The sequence below is a fragment of the Podarcis pityusensis genome (assembly GCF_964106645.2).
Source record: "Podarcis pityusensis genome assembly, chromosome: 13".
Classification (NCBI taxonomy): domain Eukaryota; kingdom Metazoa; phylum Chordata; class Lepidosauria; order Squamata; family Lacertidae; genus Podarcis; species Podarcis pityusensis.
The window spans coordinates 52,975,053-52,997,634 of NC_138038.1; the positions used below are offsets into that span (position 1 = coordinate 52,975,053).

At 45.9% G+C, this 22,582-nt stretch overlaps 2 protein-coding genes across 5 annotated transcripts in view; one reads left to right on the forward strand and one right to left on the reverse strand.

The window, feature by feature from the left end:
- Window positions 1-22,582, reverse strand: part of LOC308462315 (asialoglycoprotein receptor 1-like) — a 42,992-nt gene that overhangs the window by 19,513 nt on the left and 897 nt on the right. The window contains exons 1-2 of one of the 4 annotated variants that reach the window (XM_080979954.1): window positions 1,413-1,474; window positions 1,094-1,219 (exon numbers count right to left, since the gene is read on the reverse strand). The exons of 1 other annotated variant lie outside the window; for it this stretch is intronic. In XM_080979954.1, the coding sequence (XP_080836080.1) occupies window positions 1,094-1,113 (20 nt within the window). In that variant the 5' untranslated portion in view covers window positions 1,114-1,219; window positions 1,413-1,474. Of the gene's footprint in view, window positions 1-1,048; window positions 1,220-1,412; window positions 1,475-22,582 lie in introns of those variants that run through there. 2 more of the 4 variants (XM_080979953.1, XM_080979955.1) reach the window with 2 other exon arrangements.
- The window catches only part of LOC308460947 (zona pellucida sperm-binding protein 3-like), a 33,331-nt gene continuing 19,795 nt past the window's right edge, over window positions 9,047-22,582 (forward strand). The window contains exons 1-7 of the mRNA XM_080977481.1: window positions 9,047-9,467; window positions 11,989-12,107; window positions 13,945-14,048; window positions 15,500-15,671; window positions 18,250-18,370; window positions 20,477-20,568; window positions 21,116-21,255. Of these exons, the coding sequence (XP_080833607.1) occupies window positions 9,105-9,467; window positions 11,989-12,107; window positions 13,945-14,048; window positions 15,500-15,671; window positions 18,250-18,370; window positions 20,477-20,568; window positions 21,116-21,255 (1,111 nt within the window). The 5' untranslated portion in view covers window positions 9,047-9,104. The remainder of the gene's footprint in view (window positions 9,468-11,988; window positions 12,108-13,944; window positions 14,049-15,499; window positions 15,672-18,249; window positions 18,371-20,476; window positions 20,569-21,115; window positions 21,256-22,582) is intronic.

A 22,582-nucleotide genomic window follows, 5' to 3' on the forward strand; every position in this document is an offset into this window, starting at 1 on the left:
ACATTAAAATGCAGCCTCATTTCAGTAGAAACTCAAATCAAAATCCCCAAATCAAAAACTTTTGGGGGATGATGATGTCCAAAAGAGGCTGAATGTAAAAAGGAAAGTAAAAATGGGTTGAGTAAAATTTAAAAGAGATATTAGAGGAGAGAGAGAGCAAAAGGTGTTTGGGAGCAGAAGGACGGACCTCTGGGCGGCTTCCAACAAAATATAAAAATACCATAATGCATCAAACATTAAAAGCTTCCCTAAAGAGGGCTGCCTTCAGATGTTTTCTAAAAGTCTGGTAGTTGTTTTTCTCTTTGACATCTGGAGGGAGGGCGTTCCACAGGGTGGGCGCCACCACCGAGAAGGCCCTCTGCCTGGTTCACTGTAACTTGTCTTCTCGCAGGGAGGGAACCGCCAGAAGGCCCTCGGAGCTGGACCTCAGTGTCCGGACTGGACGATGGGAGTGGAGATGCTCCTTCAGGTATACTGGGCATTTGGGGCCATTTAGGGCTTTCAAGGTCAGCACCAACACTTTGAATTGTGCTCAGAAACGTACTGGGAGCCAGTGTAGGTCTTTCAAGACCAGTGTTATGTGGTCTCGGCGGCCACTCCCAGTCCCCAGTCTAGCTGCCGCATTCTGGATTAGTTGTAGCTTCCGGGTCACCTTCAAAGGTAGCCGCACGTAGAGCGCATGGCAGTAGTCCAAGCGAGAGATAACCAGAGCATGCACCACTCTGGAGAGACAGTCCGCAGGCAGGGAGGGTCTCATCCTGCATACCAGATGGAGCTGGCAGACAGCTGCCCTGGACACAGAATTGACCTGCGCCTCCATGGACAGCAATGAGTCCAAAATGACTCCCAGGCTGCGCACCTTGTCCTTCAGGGGCACAGTTGCCCCATTCAGGACCAGGAAGTCCCCCACACCCATCCGCCCCCTGTCCCCCCAAAACAGTACTTTTGTCTTGTAATTTATTATTTCTACCCCGCCCATCTGGCTGGGTTTCCCCAGCCACTCTGGGCGGCTTCCAACAGAATATTAAAATACAATGGTCTATTAAACCTTAAAAGCTTCCCTAAACAGGGCTGCCTTCAGATGTCTACTTGCTTGTCAAAAGAAGTTGTCATCTCCCTGGCACGGAGGGGGTCCTTCCACCGGGTCGCTCTCTAGTTGTGGGGTCACGGGCGCTTCCGAAAATCGCAGCTCCCTCTTCTCCCCGTCAAAAACGTCGACCTGGGCAAAGTTTGGACAAAGTCACGACCTGCCAACGAACCAATTTCCCAATCGGCGCCAACCTTCCCTGGCCCAAAGCAGGCAGGTTGGCGGGTGCCCAGGGGGCAGGATTGCCACGGGGCGAGCTGCCACGGAAGAGGGATGGGGGCGAGGTTTTGGGGCGTCCGGGGTGGCCTGGCTGCCCCCCTTTTACCTCCTCCCTCCTTTTTTCCGAGTCAAAATTTTCAGGTCCTCATCCTGCTCCCGATCACCGCGCGCCTCAATGACCTTTGCTCTGTCAATATTATTTCTCTCAAAAGCAGCCCTTCCAAAATGCTACCACCCCACAGAAAATTGGGGGGGGGGGGATTTCCAGATGGATAGTGTGATAAAAAATTAAGGTCTTTTATATATATATATATATATATATATATATATATTAGTTTTTTAACATATCATTTTCAACAGTAATTAATATATACGATATCTTTATTGTCATCGTTTCATTTTTAATGAAATTGAAAAACTACATAAAACATTCAAAAACCCCTAAAAACTCTGAAATCCCATTTTAAAATACACTATACTATACTATAAAATACACTATACTAAAAAATACACTATACTATAGAGACTCCTTATGCTGCGTTTAGAACCAGAATTGCATTTGCGTAGAAACTGTTTCTCAGGCGGCTAGTCCTAGTCTTTATAACCCTGTACCTTCTTCCAGAAGGCAGAAGTTGAAAGAGATCATTTCCGGGGTGCGCACTATCCTGCGCTATCTCTGCAGCTTTCTTATGACACCTGGAAACGTAGATTTGATCCAAGGTGGGAAGAGGGCACCCAATTATTCTCTCCGCAGTCTTTGCAGCCCTGGATAGCATTGTTTTTTCCCTGGCCGTGCAGCTCCCAAACCACACACACAGACCATAAACATACTTTTACATCTTATTCATTCCTGTCCATCAGTCCTGTCTGAAAATCTAATCTCTTAGTATGCTTCTCAGTTCCCATTGGGGAGTTTAAAGACTCCTGGCCCAGTCTGTGAAGATGGCGCCCGTGAAAGGATCCATCCATCAGGTGCCCTCCCTTTCTCATCTTTCTCATCACCTACCCCAAAAAAGCTGTGTGAAGAAGAACTGTCTTATGTGCCCTGAAGATAATGATGATGAAGATGATGATGATGATGATAATAATAATTTTATCTTGATGTAAACAAAATCTGTTCCTTTTCCCTTATGTGGTATCCAAGAGCCTGTGAAGAGTCCTTAATTGGGTTCCCTATTGGAAGGATGCTTTTGAATTCTGGTGCTGGAGGAGACTCTTGAGAGTCCCATGGACTGCAAGAAGATCAAACCGATCCATTCTTAAGGAAATCAGCCCTGAGTGCTCACTGGAAGGACAGATCCTGAAGCTGAGGCTCCAAGACTTTGGCCACCTCAGGAGAAGAGAAGACTCCCTGGAAAAGACCCTGATGTTGGGAAAGATGGAGGGCACAAGGAAAAGGGGACGACGGAGGACGAGATGGTGGGACGGTGTTCTCAAAGCCACCAGCATGAGTTTGACCAAACTGCGGGAGGCAGTGGAAGACAGGAGGGCCTGGCGTGCTCTGGTCCAGGGGGTCACGAAGAGGCGGACACGACTAAACGACTAAAGAACAACAACATTGGCAGGAGGAAATAACAGAGGCCAACCAGAGAATATTGAGAAGCAAAGCAGCTAGTAAGCCTGATCTTTTCTAAACTGTTGCAACAGGGTCCTCACTCCCCCCACGCAGGAGGCAGGAGGGACCCAGAATAATGGTGTGCAAGCCTTTATATAGACTCCTGAAATTGCCTACCCTGTAGCCCAAAACATCATGCATACATCACAGAAGGAGGCGGTCTACAGCAGAAATCCTGTCTGCCAGGATACCTGATAATGGTCACTGATTGCTTTACCTGGGCGGCCTGGCCATTCTTTTGTGATGGTTAATACTTTAGTTCCTCAGTCCAGGTCACAGGCTCACCCTATTCCTACACAAATGCACCCTTAAGACAGGATTTGCAAGCGAAAAGAAAATGGGAAGGTTTTCCCCATTTCCTCCCTCCTTGCAGAGAAATATTTGAGGTCAATTTGGGAGTGTCAAAGTGGTTTCAGGATTGCTCTCCTGTAGTATTTCAGACACGTGGTATATATACTTATGTATGTGTTTGCCTTGTACATGTGTAAACATTTAATTTATATATTTGAGACCTTAAATTCTTATAACAATCTAGACCAGGGGTCAGCAAACTTTCTCGGCAGGGGGCCGGTCCACTGTCTCTCAGACCTTGTGGATCTGATACTTTGAAAAGTAATAATGACTATATTTGCGGGGAGGGGTGTGTGTGAACGAATTCCGATGCCCCACAAATAACCTAGAGATGCATTTTAAATAAAAGGACACATTCTACTCATGCAAAAACACGCTGATTCCCGGACCGTCTGTGGGCTGTGGGATTGAGAAGGCGATTGGGCCAGATTCGGCCTCCGGGCCTTAGTATGTAGCTAATCTGTCCATATTATCAATCCATGTGCTCAATGGAATCTTTTTGCGGCTCTTCCAATTCATCAAAACAATGTTTTTTTGCTTCTAATATAACACGGTACATCCATTTTATTTTATTTTTGACCCCTTGAAATCTCCCATGTTTCCGGTATATAATCTAGAATTAAATTCATTTCCCCTAAATAACAATTTATTTTTATTACTCTTGCTATATATATCTTCACCTCGCACCAAAATGATCTTATCATCGGGCAGTTAATCATCATATGTACTAAGTTCACATTTTTACTCCCACATCTCCAGCAGTTTTCTGCATTTGTTATTTTCTTCTGGTATAGTTTTGCTGGAGTCCAGTGGACTCTGAATATTATTTTCTGTTGAGTAAGTCTTAGCCTTAGATCCATAGAGGCTATTTCTGTTGATTTTATACTTGACTCCCATATATCATTTTGTTATCTGTACCCCTAACTCTTCACTCCATTTTTGTCTATCATATTCTAAATCGTATTTCTTCCTGTTGAGTATGGTTTTATAGAGTTTTTTGTTTTTGTTGCAGAGATTCAACCTTTATTATTATTATTATTAAATTTCATTTAACATAATTATTACAAAATACATACAAATACATACACACATATATTTTTCAGATAAGCACACACATATATATATAAAAAAGAAAAATAAGAAGAAAAAATAAGAAGAAAAATTGGAAGAAGAAGAAAAATTGGAAGAATTTCTTCCAAATTTATTCTACCAATATCTCAATAATAAAATTTCATTGATTGACTTCCAAAATTAAATCTTGTAGCAGCAAGGGTGTTTCCCATGCTGCTATAGCGTCAGGGCCAAACCGCCTTTGCAAATATGTTTCAATTGGATATATTGCCATTGTGTTTCACTGGTTAATCTGTACTTGACTTGCAAAGCCGTATATTCCACAAATTTGTAATTTCCATCAATTAATTGATTCAATGGGAAACCGCTTTGATTTTTAAAAATTTTTATTACCATCCACCAGTGTATAAAACTTGTGAAATAGATGATCTGAAGGACCTGTTTAAAAGTTTACCTCTCTGGAAGGACCTGAAAAGTCTAATTATCCTGACCATTGCCTACACCTGTGACTCCCAGGTGAAACTCCAGGTAGGTTTTCCCCCCAATCAATCACCTCCTGGCCATTTCAGGCTGCAAAGTTAAAGTGGATTCCTTCTATTTCCATGACCCCCAAAATGTGTCAGACTTCCTGCAATAAAGGAAACTGATAGTATCTTGGAAAGTTTGGGGCGACTATTAACCAGTGCAATATTTTATAACTCTCTCTGCAAACAAATACGAATGAATAACGTGCGATAAATAGCCGATAGCATTTCATCTCCTTGCAAACGAGACACGGAGTGCGATCTCTCTCTCTTTTTTAAATAAATCATTTTTATTAATTTTTGCATGTTTTCCAAACAAAACTTCACATCGTCTTCATTTTGGCTGTTATAGCCTGAGGCTTCCATCAATCCCGTCTAGCGATTTTCAAATTTGCTATCTCATCTTGCGTTTTGTTATTATAATTAATGCTTTTCAACTTCATTTCCGAATTATTTCCTTCCGAAATCATTTTACAATAATTTATATAGCCCCCCTTACAAAATTTCTTGTAAACCTACAAGCGATGTTACATTAATGCTATTGTTTTTCGAATAAGTCATATATTTCTTCCAATCCTTAAGGTAGTCCTGGTCTTCCTGGTTTTGAATTCTTCCAGTCAACTTTGCCAGTTCTGCATACTCCATCAGTTTTATTTTCCATTCCTCCTTTGTTGGTAATTCTTCCTGTTTCAATCATTGGGCTAGTAATACTCTCGCTGCTATAATTGCATATAAAAACAGATTTTTGTCTATTCATTTCCGTACCTACAATGCCAAGTAAAAATGCTTCTGGTTTTTCCCTGCAAATGTATATTTCAACATTTCCTTCATCTCATTATATATATATATCATTTCCCAGAAGCATTTTACTTTCTTAAAATCCTACCACATGTGGTAAAAGGTACCTTCTTTTTCTTTAAATTTCCAACATTTGTACATTTTGGCCAACTTTACTGGTGTTACTGGCTGCGAGCTCTTTGAGCTTACTTCTGAGTAAACCACCCTAGAATTGGGCTGGATATCCATTTCAACTCAGTTGGACAGAGTAAACCTGAATAGAACCAGCACCAGAACCATGGCCACTTTAAAAATGCAAAAATATTCTTTGCATAAGGTTTAGAAAAATCCCAAAGAAATAATTCTTTGCAGAGGGCCTTAATCCTGATCACCACATAGGGGTTAAATCAAGGATTTTTTTAGCTGAGAGGTGAAAAAAGTGAGAATAGCTTGATTGGTAGAGTAGGAGATTCTTAATCTCAAGGTCACGAGTTCAAGTTCCGCGTTGGGCAAAAAATTCCTGCATAGCTTTTTTTGCTAGGAATTATAGGATGTTGTTGTTGTTGAGTCGTTTAGTCGTGTCCGCCTCTTCGTGACCCCCTGGACCAGAGCACACCAGGCCCTCCTGTCTTCCACTGCCTCCCGCAGTTTGGTCAACCTCATGCTGGTCCCTTCAAGAACACTGTCCCACCATCTCGTCCTCTGTCCTCTCCTTCTCCTTGCGCCCTCCATCTTTCCCAACATCAGGGTCTTTTCCAGGGAGTCTTCTCTTCTCACGAGGTGGCCAAAGTACTGGAGCCTCAGCTTCAGGATCTGTCCTTCCAGTGAGCACTCAGGGCTGATTTCCTTCAGAATGGAGAGGTTGGATCTTCTTGCAGTCCATGGGACTCTCAAGAGTCTCCTCCAGCACCAGAATTCAAAAGCATCCATTCTTCGGCGATCAGCCTTCTTTATGGTCCAGCTCTCACTTCCATACATCACTGCTGGGAAAACCAGAGCTTTAACTATACGGACCTTTGTTGGCAAGGTGATGCCTCTGCTTTTTAAGATGCTGTCTAGGTTTATCATCACATTTCTCCCAAGAAGCAGGCATCTTTTAATTTCGTGACTGCTGTCACCATCTGCAGTGATCATGGAGCCCAAGAAAGTAAAATCTCTCACTGCCTCCATTTCTTCCCCTTCAATTTGCCAGAAGGTGATGGGACCAGTGGCCATGATCTTCGTTTTTTTGATGTTTAGCTTCAGACCATATTTTGCAGATATTTTGCATATTTTTTCAGACCATATATAATTATAGGATAGGAAGTTTTTCAGGATATTATTACTAGCCTCAAAATGGAAGGGCGATAAGATACCGACGAAGGAAGAATGGCAAGACAAACTTATGGAATATGCAGAAATGGCAAAACTTACAGGAAGACTTAAGAGACAATGGCAATAGAGAGTTTAAAAAAGACTAGGTTGTATTTACAGAAACATTGTAAAAAATTGGACTCACTAGTTGGATTTGAATAAACGCTTACAATTAAGAAAATAAGTGCGCGGTTACAAAACAACGAAATGGAAATTAATTAAGTGTAAGATGTGATTTGAAATAAAATTTGGTATAAAAATGGTAAGGATATAAAAGCATTTAGCGGAATTTTTTTTTACAGAAAGTAAGATAAAATGAAGCAGAAACAGCATATATTTAAAAAACCAGAAGGGGAAGTTGAGGGACGTCACGGGGGGAATTTCACTTTTTTATTTTTCTTCTTTTATGTGTCAAATGTGTTGAATACTAAATGGTAAAACCTAATTATTATTATTATTATTATTATTATTATTATTATTAATGGGAGGGGGCTTCTTCAGTGGATTAGAGCATATTTTGGGGAACCTGTCTTTCAAATACTCCAAATGACCTAGTTCTCTGTCCAGTTCTGGGCAGCACAATTTAAGGAGGAGATGGACAAGATGGAAGGTGTGTAAAACCTAATAAAAATTAATAATAATAATAAGAATAATGAGCCTTGGAATCCCTTCAAACTCTACAATTCTACGACATGACGGAAGGAAGATAGGCTGTAAATGAAATAAATTTACACGTGCAATGATATTTTTTAAACCAGCAGCTATAGAAATGATTTTTTATTTGATTATATTACTAACGTAATTACCTGGACGTAGTTGAGGCTGTTTTTTTTGGGGGGGGAAACTGTATTTGATTGCTTGTATTGGATTATATGTTGTTCTTATATTCAACTAATAAAACTTTTTTTAAAAAAATGAAATCATTTCCCAAAGCGGCAGGGGATTCTGAGCCATAGCTGTCAACGCTTCCCTTTTTTAAAAGGGAAATTCCCTTATTCCGAATAGGATTCCCCGCAAGAAAAGGGAAAAGTTGACAGCTGTGTCCTGAGCACAGACCGTGGGGCATTGTGAGGTTCTGTGTGAGTGTCTGGAGGCGGTTGGAGGATGGATGGTGGCTAATGGATTGAGGTTGAATCCTGACAAGACAGAAGTACGGGAGGCGGTCTGGTGTGGGGGACTCCCTGGTCCTGAATGAGATAACTGTGCCCCTGAAGGACCAGGTGCGCAGCCTGGGAGTCATTTTGGACTCACCGCTGTCCATGGAGGCACAGGTCAAATCTGTGTCCAGGGCAGCTGTCTACCAGCTCCATCTGGTACGCAGGATGAGACCCTATCTGCCCGCAGACTGGCCAGAGTGGCGCATGCTCTAGTTATCTCCTGCTTGGACTACTGCAACATGCTCTGCGTGGGGCTACCTTTGAAGGTGACCCAGAAACTGCAATTAATTCAGAATGCGGCAGCCAGACTGGTGACTGGGAGTGGCCGCTGGGACCACATAACACTTGTCCTGAAAGACCTACATTGGCTCCCAGTACGTTTCACCAACACTTTTACAATTCAAAGTGTTGGTGTTGACCTTGAAAGCCCTAAATGGCCTCAAAGGCCCAGTAGACCTGAAGGAGCGTCTCCACCCCCATCGTTCTGCCCAGACACTGAGGTCCAGCTCCGAGGGCCTTCTGGTGGTTCCCTCGTTGCAAGAAGTGAGCTTACAGTGAACCAGGCAGAGGGCCTTCTCGGTGGTGGCGCCCTCCCTGTGGAACGCCCTCCCACCAGATGTCAAAGAGAACAACAACTACCAAACTTTTAGAAGACATCTGAAGGCAGCCCTGTTTAGGGAAACTTTAAATGTTTGATGCATTACTGTATTTTAATATTGTGTTGGAAGCCGCCCAGAGTGGCTGGGGAAACCCAGCCAGATGGGCGGGGTAAAATTAATAAATTATTATTATTATAAAAAAACCCTGCGGGTTTTAGGACCCTGGGGAAATGACGGCGGGACAAGGCGGGTCTTAATTGCTTGAGTCATGTGACTGTGGGCAGAGTCAGAAAGCAGTATAAAAGGACGATCATTTGGCTCTCAGCTTCATTGCGCGCAGGGGTTGCAGCTATGGGGCAGGAGTTTGCGATGGGGCTGTTTTTGCTGTGGGGCATTTTTTTCTGCCAGGGGGCTTTTGCTGACCCCCAGAGTCCTGCCTGGTGGGAGCCAGAGACCTCGGATCATGTCCCCTTGCCCCCTTCCTCTGTTTTTTCCAGGGCCGCTCCTGCCACGCCCCACGCTGTGAAGGTTTCCTGCGAGCCCCACCGCTTGGTGGTGGCCGTGCACCGAGACCTCTTTGGGGTGGGCAGGCTGGTGGCCCCCGCAGACCTGACTTTGGGGGCAGCCTCTTGCGCCCCGGTGTCCTTCGCCGCTGGCACCACCGACGTGGTCCTCTTTGAGGCGGGTCTCCATCAGTGTGGCATCGCAGTCCAGGTGCTTTGGGTTCTCTGGGATGGAAGGGTTTTTGTGGGGTTTTTGGGAGGAGGGTGGGTCCTACTTGAGGGGTGCAGCTTAAAAATGGGGTGCTAGGGGAGTTGAGCAATATGGGGCAGAACCCCCTGGGAGGGTGGGTCTCCCAGGCCAGCCCCATGGAAAGGAGCAGGAGGTTTAATTTTTATATTGCATTGAATTATCCTTAATTAATGACTCTTTTCCTAGTCTGTCTTGTAATATTTCAAATACTAAACCTCACAAAACTTCTTTTTTTGTTGAATTTTTAAAATTAATTTTCCAAAAAGTTTTTTAAACAAACATAAATCTTCACCTTATCAAATCAATTATCTTTAATTAATAACTCTTTTCCTAGTCTGTCTTGTAATATTTCGAATACTCCACCTCACAAAACTTCTTTCTTTCTTTCTTTCTTTTTGAAATTTTTAAATTTTCCAAAAAGTTTTTAAAACATAAATCTTCACCTTATCAAATCAATTATCTTTAATTAATAACTCTTTTCCTAGTCTTTCTTGTAATATTTCGAATACTCCACCTCACAAAACTTCTCTTTTTTTAAAAAAAAAGTTTTTAAAACATAAATCTTCCTTATCAAATCAATTATCCTTAATTAATGACTCTTTTCCTAGTCTGTCTTGTAATATTTCAAATACTAAACCTCACAAAAGTTCTTTTTTTGTTGAATTTTTTAAATTAATTTTCCAAAATGTTTTTTAAACAAACAAACATAAATCTTCACCTTATTAAATCAAACTTAATTACATTGTGACCTCACAAAACTTCTGGCAATCCTACTAGCATAATCTGGTTTGCAAGGGCTAAACTCAGTGATTCCTGCATTGATGGGAGTTTACTAAAAACAAGGAATTGTGTGTTTGTGTGTTTGTCAACTTTGGGATTTTTTTGCCTAAACGTTTATACGCAGTAGTGTCCAAACTTTTTCCAAAGAGGGCCAGATTTGATGAAGCGAAGGGCTGTGGGGGCCAACCAAAGTTGTTGACTTTTGGGGGGATTGAAGTTGTTGGGCTTTATTCAGGATTTTACCCCAAAGTTGGCGTTTTTTAAAGATTGAAGTAGTTGAGGTCTCTTTAGGATTTTACCCTGGGAAATTAATTGCCACAGGGGCTGGATTAAACCGACTGGCAGGCCGGATTAGGCCCCCAAAACGGACTTTGGACACGCCTTGTTTATAGCATGAGTAGGCAAACTGAGGCCCGGGGGCCGGATCCAGCCCAATCACCTTCTAAATCCGGCCCGCGGACGGTCCGGGAATCAGCGTGTTTTTGCATGAGTCGAATGTGTGCTTTTATTTAAAATGCATCTCTGGGTTATTTGTAGGGCATAGGAATTTGTTCTTCCCCCCCAAAATATAGTCTGGCCCCCACAAGGTCTGAGGGACAATTGACCGGCCCCCTGCTGAAAAAGGTTGCTGACCCCTGGACTTTATAGGAATGCAAAAAGAGGCTTTGCAGGATTGGGCCACCAGATAGCCCAGCGCCCTGTCCTCACGGCGGCCAACCAAATACCCTTACTGGGAAACGCGCAGGCAGGATTCGAACCCAACACCCAATGCTCCCCTCCTGCGTTTCCCAGCCACTTTCATTGCTGCCTCAAGCTGTGGGATAGCCACTCGACGATAGCCTTAATCCTCCACAAATAGCCTTCTCCTCCCTGTTCCAAAAAAAGAGCCTGCAGGATCAGGCCCATGGTGGCCACAAACAGCCCTCTGCTTCTCCACAAATTTGCCCAGTCCTCGCCATCTCAGTCGGCGGTCGCCGCCTCCGCCTCCTGTGGCAGGGAGTTCCGCAGGTCAACTCTGCATTTTAATGTTGTATTTTAATCTTGTTTTTTAAGTTGTGTTTCAAGCCATTGTTTTATATCTGGTGTTGGCCGACCTGAGCTGGGTCTTGGCTGGGGAGGGTGGGGTATAAATATTATTATTATTATTATTATTACTATTAACTCTTCACTGGAAGCTGCTGGGAGGGACCGGCGTGCCGTTCTGAGATCTGGCAGAGACCCTGGACAGGGCGGGCTGCCTTTTACTCTCCGAGTAACCCATAAAGGAACTGTTTGGGAGACGTAGGGGTTGTCGGTCTCTGTCTTCCTCGGTTTTAGGAGATTTTGGGGGTTCGGCCAGGTAAACAAGCAAGGTGCTTTCATCTCAGACTTTATTATTATTATTATTATTATTATTATTTTATTATATTTTAGTATTCTGTTGGAAGCCGCCCAGAGTGCCTGGGGAATAAATTATTATTATTATTATTATTATTATTATTATTATTATTTATTTTCTTCCTGAGCTCCGTAGCTTTCAGTGGGGCTGGCCGGGAAACTGTCCCAGGGGATGGGGGCCTTTCAGTGGGGCCTCATCCTTTGCCAAAAACGGCCGGCAAGGAGCCACCTTGTTTCCGGGAAAGCTAAAAGTTCTCAATAGACGGATCCTGCAGCAAGTCCTATTAACAACTCTGAAACGCAACCCATCTCCCTTTGCTTCTAGATGACTCCAGAAATGCTGATCTACCGAACCAGTCTCTTCCACAAGCCGTCGCCTTCCGCCAATCCCATAATCACCAGGACCAACGCTGCGGAAATACCCATTGAGTGCCACTACCCCAGGTGAGGAAGGCTGCCAGTTGGGTGTGGGGTGAAGCAAGGCTTTTTTCACCTTAGCAAGCCCTGGGCTTTTGTTCGTAGGCTCGCAGATTGCAGGGTGCAGTGGGCCCTCCGGGGGTCATCCAAACCAACCCCCATCAATGCCGGAATCGTAGCTAACATAGCGCCGCTTCATGGGTAGGAGAGGGTCTGGAGAATTGCTCCTGTGCCTTTAAAAGAGCGGTAGTTAGGCAGAAATCCAACAGGTGAAGTTCTTCCCCCCAATTTGCGGTCCTTCGTCTCTCTGGGGCTGCGGCTTTCTTCAGCCTCCGTCAGTGCATAAGGCCTGAACCAGGCAGAGGGCCTTCTCGGTGGTGGCGCCCGCCCTGTGGAACGCCGTTCCACCAGATGTCAAGGAAATAGACAACTATCTGACTTTTAGAAGACACCTGAAGGCAGCCCTGTTCAGGGAAGCTTTCAATGTCTGATGTTTTACTGTATTACAGATTGAGGTTGAATCCTGACAAGACAGAAGTACTGTTTTAGGGGGACAGGAGGCGGTCAGGTGTGGGGGACTCCCTGGTCCTGAATGGGGCAACTGTGCCCCTGAAGGACCAGGTGCGCAGCCTGGGAGTCATTTTGGACTCACCGCTGTCCATGGAGGCGCAGGTCAGTTCTGTGTCCAGGGCAGCTGTCTGCCAGCTCCATCTGGTGCGCAGGATGAGACCCTCCCTGCCCGCTGTCTGTCTGGCCAGAGTGGTGCATGCTCCGGTTATCTCCTGCTTGGACTACTGCCATGCGCTCTACGTGGGGCTACCTTTGAAGGTGACCCGGAAACTACAACTAATCCAGAATGTGGCAGCTAGACTGGGGACTGGGAGCGGCAGCCGGGACCACACAACACCGGTCCTGAAAGACCTACATTGGCTCCCAGTACGTTTCCGAGCACAATTCAAAGTGTTGGTGCTGACCTTGAAAGCCCTAAACGGCCTCAAAGGCCCAGTAGACATGAAGGAGCGTCTCCACCCCCATCTTTCAGCCCGGACACTGAGATCCAGCTCCGAGGGCCTTCTGGCGGTTCCCTCCCTGCGAGAGGCCAAGTTACAGGGACCCAGGCAGAGGGCCTTCTCGGTGGTGGCGCCCTCCTTCCCATCAGATGTCAAGGAAATAAACAACTACCAAACTTTTAGAAGACCTCTGAAGGCAGCCCTGTTTAGGGAAGCTTTTAATGTTTAATAGGTTATTGTATTTTAATGTTCTGTTGGAAGCCGCCCAGAGTGGCTGGGGAAACCCAGCCAGATGGGCGGGGTATAAATTATTATTATTATTATTATTATTATTATTTATTGATTTATTCTGGTGCTCTTGGGAGTTGGGAGCTGCCTCCCATCAACCCCTGCCAGCCTGCTGCATGATGGGAGTTGTAGTTCAGGCACATCCAATGGGCTACAATTCCCAAAGTACCCTGGGCAAGAGGTCTTGATAGTTAAAGCACTCTGGGAATTGTAGTTCTGAGAGAGAGAGGGTTCTTTCTCCTAACATCTCTTGGCCCCCTTAGCAAACTACAACTCCCAGAATTCTTTGGGGGAAGCCTGGATGTTTTAAAGTGATCCGATACCTCTTTAAATGTCTGTGGATGGAGGCCTTTAGCTCCTCCCATTATTGGCTGTGGCTCCTCCCACTGTGGAGGATCCCTACCTCCTGCCCTGCCAACCCCCTAGATGTCTGGGAGCAGCGAGGAGTAATGGGCGGAGCAGGAAGCGATTTCTCGCTCCCGAGGGTGGCGGGTCAGTCTGGATGGCATCTAGGTGCCCCACAGTCATTGGACTGAGTTCTCAGCTGCTTGTCTCCCCGTTTCCAGGAAAGGCAACGTCTCCAGTCTGGCCATCCAGCCCACCTGGGCTCCCTTCAGGTCCACCGTGTCGGCCGAAGCGAGGCTCGGGTTCTCGTTGCGACTCATGAACGGTAAGGAAAAGGGTGGATTCGGGGTGTGGGAAGGGCCTAGCTCAGAGCCCCCAAACCCGTCCGGTTAGGATCCAGGGCTGCTGAGCACCAGGGCTTAAAGGATGCAAATTTCCCCTTAGCCCAAGTCTCCTGCCTCCAACAGGGGACAGCCAGATAACCCCCAAAGCCCACAGATGTCGCTGCGGTTCTCTGTCTCTGAAAAATGGAGTTTCTGCTTGGCTGTTCTGGCTAATAGCTCTTGAACACAGGATAGCTACGTCGGCCAAGGTTGCGGGTTCGAACCCTGCATGAAACAGCTGCATATTCCTGCCTTGCAGCGGGTTGGTCTGGATGACCCTCGGGTCCCTTCTTCACAAGCTCTGTTTAGCCCTCTCACTCCTGATGTTCCTTTGCTGTTAGGGCAGCAAAATTGTTTTATGAAATGCTGGCTTCTTTCCTGAAGCCGGTAGAAAAAACAGTCACGGAACCGCGAAATTACACAAAACAGATGAAATACCATGAAAATCCCTGAAACGAGAAGTAATCGACTAGAAATATTATCTTCTAGAATTAAACTAAATAACAAAAATCAAAAAGTTTAAGGAAAAAATTAGAAAAACCTAGAACTGAACAAAGCCTTAACGGGACGCCGGGTACAAACCTCGTTTCACTGAACTATTCAGTTTCCTCAGAAGGAAATAGAGAAATCATAAACCTTAAATGTTTGCGTTAAGTTATGAATTAAAAATCAATTTAAGTTAGAGCTTAATAATTACTTCACTATTAATATACTTAATTGTATTTCACTTCAACAATCACTTTGATAAAATACATATTTTGTGATGTGCAAATGGCTTTTGATACCTGTTACGTCCATAAATTATTTCCAGTAATGTTTATTGATTTTCATACAACTATAACACATACTGTAAAACAAATAAAACAACAAAAAAGAAGAAAATAAAGCAAATAGCAGTAAAAGATATAACATCAAACACATAAACAATACAAATTAATTAATTAGTTAAACTTCCAACCTCATAAACATATTAGTTGACTTCCTCTAGTCCCTGCCACCTGAATTTCCTTGTAACTAAATGTAGCAGTTTTCCAATATCATTATTCAAAAACAATATTCCAATTGTAGTCAAATTTCTTAACTTTTCTTTTTAGGTCCATAAATTACCATAAACAAAAAAGCGACAATTTGTTGTTGAACAAAGGACAGCTGGACATATAAAGGGCCCCATTACCTTTGGTAGCTCAGGGCCTCATCAAACCTAAATCTGGCCTTCAGCTCAGTAAGGGACCCTCCCTGCCCAGGCTCAAGTGGCAGGCTGTTCCACAGGCTTGGGGCCACTGCAATGAACCACGCTGTCAGCAGGAAAAGTTTATTTCCTTTTCTCTTCTGCTACGCTTGCAATTAAAAAAATAAAAAATGATTAACGCATTCATCCTCTCGCGCCGCCAAGATGACTGGAGCGGCGAGCGGCTATCTTCTCGCTTCCAGCTGGGTGAGATCCTGCACCTGCAAGCCCAAGTCACGGCAGAGAACCACCTTCCCCTAAGGCTGTTTGTGGACAGCTGCGTCGCCAGCCCTGAAGCCACTCTGGGGTCTACGTATGCCATTGTCGACTCCAACGGGTAAGGAAATACCTTGCATGAGTGTTTTATTTCGTAAGTTTTATCGCAGAATCGTTGGATTCGAACCCGCAACCCGTTTTGCGCTCTGCCAACTGAGCTATCCCCAGTCTGGCTTCTATCCTGAATACCGTATTGACCCGGATATAAGCCACACTTTCTCCCCACCCCCCAAAAATTCCGACCCTGAAAAGTTATTAAAGCAGGGCTTGAATTCGCGACCTAACGAAAAATGGTTTTTTACAATATCGCTGCTGGAACAGACGTGCGGTAAAACGGAACAGAAAAATGGTTTCGACGCCAATTTGCGAGCTTGAGTACCTGTGGGATTGTAGCAATTGAATAGCATTTTCGATTTTAGCCGATTGTACGGTAACATTTCTGGGCTTGCGAGACCAAAGGCTTAAATTGGCTCGGAGTTACAATTCTACCAACTGCAGCGATTTTGGGAGCGGCTTATATTCGGTTATTTGGATTGAGATTGAATCCTGACAAGGCAGAAGTACTGTTTTTGGGGGACAGGGGACTCCCTGGTCCTGAATGGGGCAACTGTGCCCCCAAAGGACCAGGTGCGCAGCCTGGGGGTCATTTTGGACTTGCAGCTGTCCATGGAGGCGCAGGTCAGTTCTGTGTCCAGGGCAGCTCCATCTGGGACGCAGGATGAGACCCTCCCTGCCCGCAGACTGTCTGGCCAGAGTGGCGCATGCTCTGGTTATCTCCCGCTTGGACTACTGCAGTGCGCTCTATGTGGGGCTGCCTTTGAAGGTGACCCGGAAACTGCAACTAATCTAGAATGCGGCAGCCAGACTGCTGACTGGGAGCGGCTGCCGAGACCACATAACACCGGTCTTGAAAGACCTACATTGGCACCCAGGACATTCCCGAGCACAGATGGGAGGGGTATAAATAATAAATTATTATTGTTATTATTATTATTATTCTCTTTTTTGCGGCTTATTTGTGGGTGCAGTTTATAGTCGGGCCAATACGGTAACAACAACAATTCGATGAGCAGTTCACATACAACGGCATTACCCTATTCATTTAAAAGCAGCCGAGAAAACCAAACAAATTGGACTTTTAAAAAGATAAAATGTCATAACATTAACAAAATACAGGCCAAGTCACCTTCATTGTCCGGGTGCTGGCTTGCCGAAGCAGAAAAGAGATTTGAGGATGCATCAAGCTGTACAATGGAGGTGCCTGTCTAATATCAAGTGGCAGGGAGTTCCAAAGACCACATGGGAAATGGATGATTAAAGTGCTCCCTGAATGGGGGGAGACGGGCTGCCCAAAGCCAGGAATCCCTGTTTCAGCAGCGCTCAGAGCAAAATCGTTATTTCCAGTAGCCTCTGAGGCTTTGCTTCTGCTGGGATTCCTGCCTTGCAGCGGGTTGGACTGGATGACCTCAGGGGGTCCCCTCCAGCTCCCTCGCTTGGAAACATAGGAATATGCCTTCTGTCTGGCTAGTAATCTCTTCCCCAGCAATCTAAAGGCCTCGGGCAGAAAAGCCTCTTCCCCGCTAAGGTCTGTGACTTGGGGGATAGAGCGTTTGTTTTGTGTGCAGAGAAGGTTCTGGGTTCGATTCCTGGCGGCATCTCCAGATATATCTGAAGGAGCGTCTCCACCCCCATCGATCTACCCGGACACTGAGGTCCAGCACCAAGGGCCTTCTGGCGGTTCCCTCATTGCGAGAAGTGAGGTTACAGGGAACCAGACAGAGGGCCTTCTCGGTGGTGGCACCCGTCCTGTGGAACTACCTCCCACCAGATGTCAAAGAGAAGAACAACTACCAGACTTTTAGAAGACATCTGAAGGCAGCCCTGTTTAGGGAAGCTTTTAATGTTTGATGTATGACAGTATTTTAATATTTTTTGGGAAGCTGCCCAGAGTGGCTGGGGAAGCCCAACCAGATGGGCGGGGTATAAATAATAAATGATGATGATGATGATGATGATGATGATGATGTTAGGACTTAAACCTCCCATCAGCACGGTGCGCGGCAAATGGCGCTTCCTAACACGCCTAAAGAATCACAGAGGTCTTATCCAGCCTTCTTTTGTCCTGCAGCTTTGGAAAAATCCACTCTTTAGCGCTCAATCGGCACAAACAAGCAATTCTGGATTGATGTTTGCTCTGATTTAGCACGAAAGAGCAGCTTTTCCCTGGGAAAAGGAAAAAACCCAGTTAAATTGCAGGGGGAAACCCGAGAAAATCTCGATCCTGTATCCTCAGTGCTGTATTGTTTTTAACACTTGATTGGGAGCCGCCCAGAGTGGCTGGGGAAACTCAGCCAGATGGTGGGGTATAAATAATAAATTATTATTATTATTATTATTTATTATCCAAGGAAGGGAAAAGATAAGTGGGAAATCTAGTGGAAAGGCTGACCTCGAGGAATCTCTGGAAACAGAAATCCACCATAAGAATTTCCTTTCCTTTTCACCCGAAGGGTGGTCAACAAATTTAATAAATTTGAAATTTAATAAATTTAATAAATGAATGAAAACTGGGGGAAGCAGTCAATTTTCTACCACCTTCCAGTCCCCAAAGTCGGTGACGATTTCTCCCTTTGGCGCAGGTGTCTGGTGGACGGGAGGCAAGAGGGCGTCTCGTCTACGTTCCTCGCACCCAGAGTCTCCGAGGAGACGCTACGTTTCACGGTGGACGCCTTCCGGTTTGCCGGGGACTCCAGGAATATGGTGAGCAGGTGGGGTTTGGTGGTGTGGGAGGCCTTATCTGGGCCCACGGCTCTGTGGGAGCGGCGTCCCTAGAGCTTTCGTCCACCTGGCACGAATGGGAGTTATAGTTCAAAGCGCCCGGAGGGCGACAGGATGGCCTAGGCGGGTTTTGCGAAATGGACTGCGCTGCCCCCTGGAGGCAGCTGCGTTACCTGCGGGGGTCAGAAATTGCTTCAACTGGGTTTTTGCAATTCTTAAAATTTTTATTCGTTTTTCTTTTTCATTCATTACATCTCAAATTTTTAACATTTACCATATATTCCTTCCTGCCTCCCCTCCTAGGCTTCCCCCAACTTCCACATCAGAAAAAAGTTATTAACATAACATCAAACCTAAAGACCTAAAAGTAAAAGCAAAAACACCATAACATTTCTCTATCTTCTAAACATTTTCTAATACTAATAATGTGAATGTTTATTTGAATCCTGCCATCAAGTCTATCGACTTTCTTTGTTTCTGCAAGTATAATATAAATGGTTCCCATTCTTTTTCAAAGTCACTGTTGTCGTTTTCTCTTAATCTGCCATTTTCCCCAATTCTGCATAGTTCATCAACTCCCTTTCCATGGAGGCGCAAGTTACAGCAACAGCCAAGGCGACATTTTTCCACCTTCGCCGCATCAAGCAGTTGGTCCCTTACCTTTCCCGCCCCGACCTGGCCACAGTGATCCATGCGACGGCCACCTCCAGGCTTGACTACTGTAATTCGCTCCACGCGGGGCTGCCCTTGAAGCTGTCCCAGAAACTCCAGCGGGTGCAGAATGCTGCAGCGAGGCTCCTCACGGGGTCCCTGCCATGGGAGCATGTTCACCCAGTGCTTTACCAGTTGCACTGGCTCCCGGTGGAGTACAGGGTCAGATTTAAGGGGCTGGTTTTGACCTTTCAAGCCCTTCACGGCCTAGGACCCTCGTACCTACGGGACCACCTCTCCCGGTATGCCCCACGGAGAGCCTCAAGGTCCATAAATAGCAACACCCTAGAGGTCCCGGGCCCTAAGGAAGTCAGATTAGCCTCAACCGGAGGTAGGGCCTTCTCAGTGGTGGCCCCGGCCTGGTGGAACGCTCTGCCTCATGAGACCAGGGCCTTGCAGGATCTGATTTCTTTCCGCAGGGCCTGTAAGACAGAGTTGTTCCGCCTGGCCTTTGGCTTGGAGCCAATTTGATTCCCTCCCTCTTTTTCTTTTTTCTTTTCCTTCTCCTCCTGCGATGAGGCTACATTTTAATATTTTAATGTTGTATTTTAATTTTGTTTTTAAGTTGCAATCATTCAACTTGTTTTTTTATTCCTTGTAAGCTGCTCTGAGCCCGGCCTTGGCTGGAGACGGCGGGGTATAAATAAAAATTATTATTATTATTATTATTCTCTTTTGCAATTCTGAACGGCTTGAATTTTATTGTCTCCCTTAGCGGATCATGCAGACTGCTATTCTGAGTGGTGTGTCTTTTTATCGGGGATGGTTTTATGGAACCAAGTGAAGCTGGGTTGGGGATCCGCTGACTTAAATGCTATATAAATGGTCTAAACTAAAGAAATCAGTTGTAGGGTAAATGGAGGTCCGATTGGGTCAAGGTGGGTTTGCCGCCTCTCCTGATGGGCAGCGATTGCGTGAGTCCCGTGCCCTATGCAAGCCCTAAAATTAGAGAGGCAGTGTGGTTCAATGGTTAGAGTGCCGGACTAGGACACGGGAAAGAGCAGGGTTCGAATCCCTGTGCCAACTCGGCCAGGAAGCTCGCAGGATGTGACCCTGGGGGGCGGTCACTGCCTCTCAGCCCCAACTCTATCCCACGGTGTTTTTGGGTGGAGATCAAATGAGAACTAGGGCCTTGGAGACCTGGGTTCGAATTCCCACGCAGCCAAGAAGCTCACTGGGAGCCTGTTAGCCTTGCTTGCCTCGCAGGGTTGTTGTGGAAAGGGGGAACCATGCCGGTCTTGTTGAGCTCTTTGGAGAAAAAGGCAGAATATTCACGCAATTAATAAGGATGCAACCAGTTGGTTGACACCTGTCGCCACTGTCCCCTTGCTGTTTGCCCAAAAAGCCCTTTTTAACCTCCTGCCTTCTCCCCTCCAGCTGTACGTGATTTGCCACCTCAAGGTAACGCGAGCCGACCAAACGCCAGATGTCCGGAACAAGGCTTGCTCCTTCGACGTTGCCAGCAGCACGTGAGTCCCTTCCTGAAGCCCTTTTCACTGTTTACAGGGCCGCCTCTCCTGGTCTGCCCCGTGGAGGACCTTAAGGTCCATGAATAACCATAGTTTAGAGGGCCCTAAGGAAGCCAGACTATCCTCCACCAGGGCCAGGGCCTTCTCAGTGGTGGCTCCGACCTGGTGGAATGCTCTGTCCCAGGAGACCAGGGCCCTGCAGGATTTAACCTCCTTCCGCAGGGCCTGTAAGACAGAGCTATTCCGCCTGGCCTTTAATTTGAACTTAACCTGATCTTTTATTCCCCTTCCTTCCCTTTTTATAAAAATTTTTATGCGATCCCACAGCTAATTCTCCTCTGGTCTCCTCGCTGGCCCAAATAGGACTAATTCAGCCAGCTAGCCCTGGTGATCATCTCGTGTTTATTGGATGGATTCCCCCCTGAAATTGATTTTTGAATTCTGAATTTATTGTTGTTTACGTTTTATACTGTATTTTATGCTGTTTTTTGTTGCATCAATTAAGTGTTTCAAATTTATTTCATGCTCTCTCTGTTTCTCCCCAAAGCTGGCTTCCTGTCGAGGGACCTCGAAGCATCTGCAGCTGCTGCGAGGCGAGGAATTGCGATCAGGTGCCGGCAGAACAGGCCCCCAGCTTCCTTCCCAGACCCCGAGCCGTGGAGATGAGCTGGCAAAGAAGTCTACCAGGTGAATGGGTTTTCTGAAGGCTCGGAGGTCGTCTCCTCCAGCCCTGCCCCTTTGCATTGCTGGGGGTTGGGTGGGATGATAATAATACTACTAATAATAATTCATTATTTATTATTGTTTATACCCTGCCCATCTGGCTGGGTTTCCCCAGCCACTCTGGGCAGCTCCCAACAGAATATTACAAACATGATAAAACATCGGACATTAAAAGCTTCCCCAAACAGGGCTGCCTTCAGATGTCTTCTAAAAGGAATCTGGTGGGAGGGCGTTCCACAGGGCGGGCGCCACCACCAAGAAGGCCCTGTGCCTGGTTCCCTGTAACTTGGCTTCTCGCAGTGAGGGAACCACCAAAAGGCCCTCGGAGCTGGACCTCAGTGTCCAGGCTGGACGATGGGGGTGGAGATGCTCCTTTAGGTCTACTGGGCCTTTGAGGCCGTTTAGGGCTTTAAAGATCAGCACCAACACTTTGAATTGTGCTTGGAAACGTCCTGGGAGCCAATGTAGGTCTTTCAAGACCGGTGTTATATGGTCTCCCAGTCCCCAGTCTGGCTACCGCATTCTGGATTAATTGCAGTTTCCGGGTCACCTTCAAAGGTAGCCCCACGTAGAGCGCATGGCAGTAGTCCAAGCGGGAGATAACCAGAGCATGCGCCACTCTGGAGAGACAGTCTGCGGGCAGGTAGGGTCTCATCCTGCGTACCAAATGAAGCTGGCAGACAGCTGCCCTGGACACAGAACAGACCTGCGCCTCCATGGACAGCGGTGAGTCCAGAATGACTCCCAGGCTGCGCACCTGGTCCTTTGGGGGCACAGTTGCCCCATTCAGGACCAGGGAGTCCTCCACACCTGCCCGCCTGTCTTGTCAGGATTCAACCTCAATCTGTTAGCCACCATCCATCCTCCAACCGCCTCCAGACACTCACACAGGACCTTTGGAGGGCCCATCGGACCCTACAGTTTGACAATTCTGTGTTGGGCAGCACTGTAGTTGAAGCTGGAGCTCCCCACACAATTTTGGGGGCTTTTCGGTGGAGGAAAGGCTAGTGAGAGGCGGAATGAAGGGACCTTATAATATATGGGATAGTTTTTTTTCCCTTTCACAATATGAGAAATGGTGGGCATTCAATGAAGCTGAATGTTGGAAGTTTCCGTCGTTCACGCAGCTCAAAGTTAAACTGTGGAACTCCCTGCCACCAGATGCAATGATGGCTACAAATCTATAATATTATTACTGTTACTATGATTATTACGTATTTATTTAAATCTTGCTTTCTCCCCCTGACAGGGTCTCAAGGCAGCTTACAGATAAGAACAGCCAGTGCTATTT